The following is a 1738-nucleotide window of genomic DNA, read 5'->3' as shown; positions in this document are numbered from 1 at the left end:
GGCATGGAGCTCTTTCAGCTGTTATTATCTGCGCTCTTTTTCGTGAATGTTTTGGGTGCGGAGGGTATACGATATGTGAAAGTGATGTTAGGAGACTCGTTTATTCTTCGTGGAAACTGTCCGACTAATGTAGAGGAAAAACTTCGCCAAACAGAGCCTGAGTCCCGGGATGTCGCTGCGCGCTTAAACGGAGTTTGGAGACCAGAGAAAGGTTTCGGAGATCGCATCAGTCCCAACTCCTCTGTCGTCTTTAACCGCGCAGTTTACACTGACAGCGGAGTTTATGTGTTCGTGTGCGGACGTAGGGTGGTGTCTGAGGTCCAGGTGGAAGTTTTCGTGTTCTCAGAATCATCCGTCACAGAGGGAGAAGCGCGCAGCCTGTCCTGCTACTATCCAACTATAGATGGCACCTGCTGGTCTGTGCGCTGGGTTAAAGACGGGGACGATGTGTTAAGGAGAGACTCGTGCGGTGGTAACAGTAAGTGGGCTGCTGATAGTCGACTGTCTCTGTCAGCTGATTGGCTCTCACACGGAGACCTGTCCTTAAACCTGCAGCGGGCTCGGAGGGAAGATCAGGGGGATTATTTCTGTTACATCCAAAAAGAAGGTAGAGCGGAACAGAGAGGGACACCAGCTGCTGTGAGGCTGAAGGTCAGTGAGAGAAGCCCGGATCAGACCACCAGCACTCCTCCCCCTACATCGGTGTGTGTGAGTATTTAGACAGAAACGCGTTACTCAGACCTGAAACCGCTTCATATAAAGTTCCATGAATCTGATCGCATTTCTGCTCTTGTATCCTCTGCAGCCAACACAGACGACTTCAGAAGTAAGCGGACTGGGAACTCTGGCCGCTGTCTGCATCACAGCTGTGGTCTTTTTGGTTTGCGGCCTTGTGTGTGGATGGCTGATGAAATGTCACTGCTCCACGTACTTGTCACGTCTTCTCCGACGCTTTGGACCCAGAGATGAACACCATGATGTAAATGGGGCGTCGGAGCCTCTGAGCCATCGCCCTCCTCTGCAGATGAATGGCCACAATCCATCAAATACGTCCCAGGCAGACGTCTGAAGACTTTTAGGATCAATACCTGGCAACCTTTAACTTATTAATGCGCTTCAGCTTATTTATGTGTGCAGCTTATAATTATTATTATGCATTTTACACCGATCAAAGCTTTCATTTATTGTCTTAATTTCCTTTTTTTTGTAATATCTTGCTTCAGCTGTGTGTGATTAAATAAACAGTGTGCTTACACCACTGCCTGAGTGAGGTGATACATGTTCACCTTCAGTGCCTTCAGGCCTCACAGGCCTCCATATGTTCACGGTGAAGTTTTTCACGGACACTTCGTGGTTTGCCTGCTCCATCAGGCCTCGGCTTAGGTTAAGAGTTCCTCCTTCCAGACGGAAACACGTGGTTTTGTCATCCAGGGAAGGACGGATGTTGTTTTGCTGTGCTGTATTTTAATGTGAAGTGTACTTATTTATTTTTTATATTGCATGTATTGGTTATATTTTGTGCAGTGTTTTATTTAGTTTGCATGTTTTAGTTACCGTCAAATTGTCCTGGAGAGACTCCGCCCTTTCCCCCGTTTTTACTAATTGGACACACCTGAGAGGAAAGGCAAGGTAATTTACAGAGTGCTCAATGACACATAAGAGGGTTGGAGTTGGCGTTTGAGAGGAGGTGACCAGCGACTAGGGACGTGGAGTGAACAGGCGGACGGCAGTAGCAACG

The 1738-nt window shown here is 47.9% G+C and overlaps 1 protein-coding gene across 1 annotated transcript; it reads left to right on the top strand.

Annotated features, from left to right (window-relative positions):
- LOC102307860 lies at positions 1-1266 on the top strand. The gene is made up of 2 exons (XM_042216166.1): positions 1-708; positions 806-1266. The coding sequence occupies exons 1-2, from the start codon at positions 4-6 to the stop codon at positions 1067-1069; spliced, it is 969 nt and encodes a 322-aa protein (XP_042072100.1). The 5' UTR covers positions 1-3; the 3' UTR covers positions 1070-1266.
- Positions 1267-1738: the final 472 nt, after the last annotated feature.

The sequence above is a fragment of the Haplochromis burtoni genome, unplaced genomic scaffold, assembly GCF_018398535.1.
Source record: "Haplochromis burtoni strain Fernald_Lab_line unplaced genomic scaffold, NCSU_Asbu1 Contig_943, whole genome shotgun sequence".
NCBI classification, from domain to species: domain Eukaryota; kingdom Metazoa; phylum Chordata; class Actinopteri; order Cichliformes; family Cichlidae; genus Haplochromis; species Haplochromis burtoni.
The sequence above is the reverse complement of the archived record's forward strand: the minus strand, read 5'-3'. Positions and strand labels throughout refer to the sequence as shown.

Coding starts and splice junctions, on each gene's coding strand:
- LOC102307860 (XM_042216166.1), top strand. CDS start 4: ATGGAGCTCTTTCAGCTGTTATTATCTGCGCTCTTTTTCGTGAATGTT. Junction 709..805: donor CTCCCCCTACATCGGTGTGT/GTGAGTATTTAG, acceptor TATCCTCTGCAG/CCAACACAGACGACTTCAGA.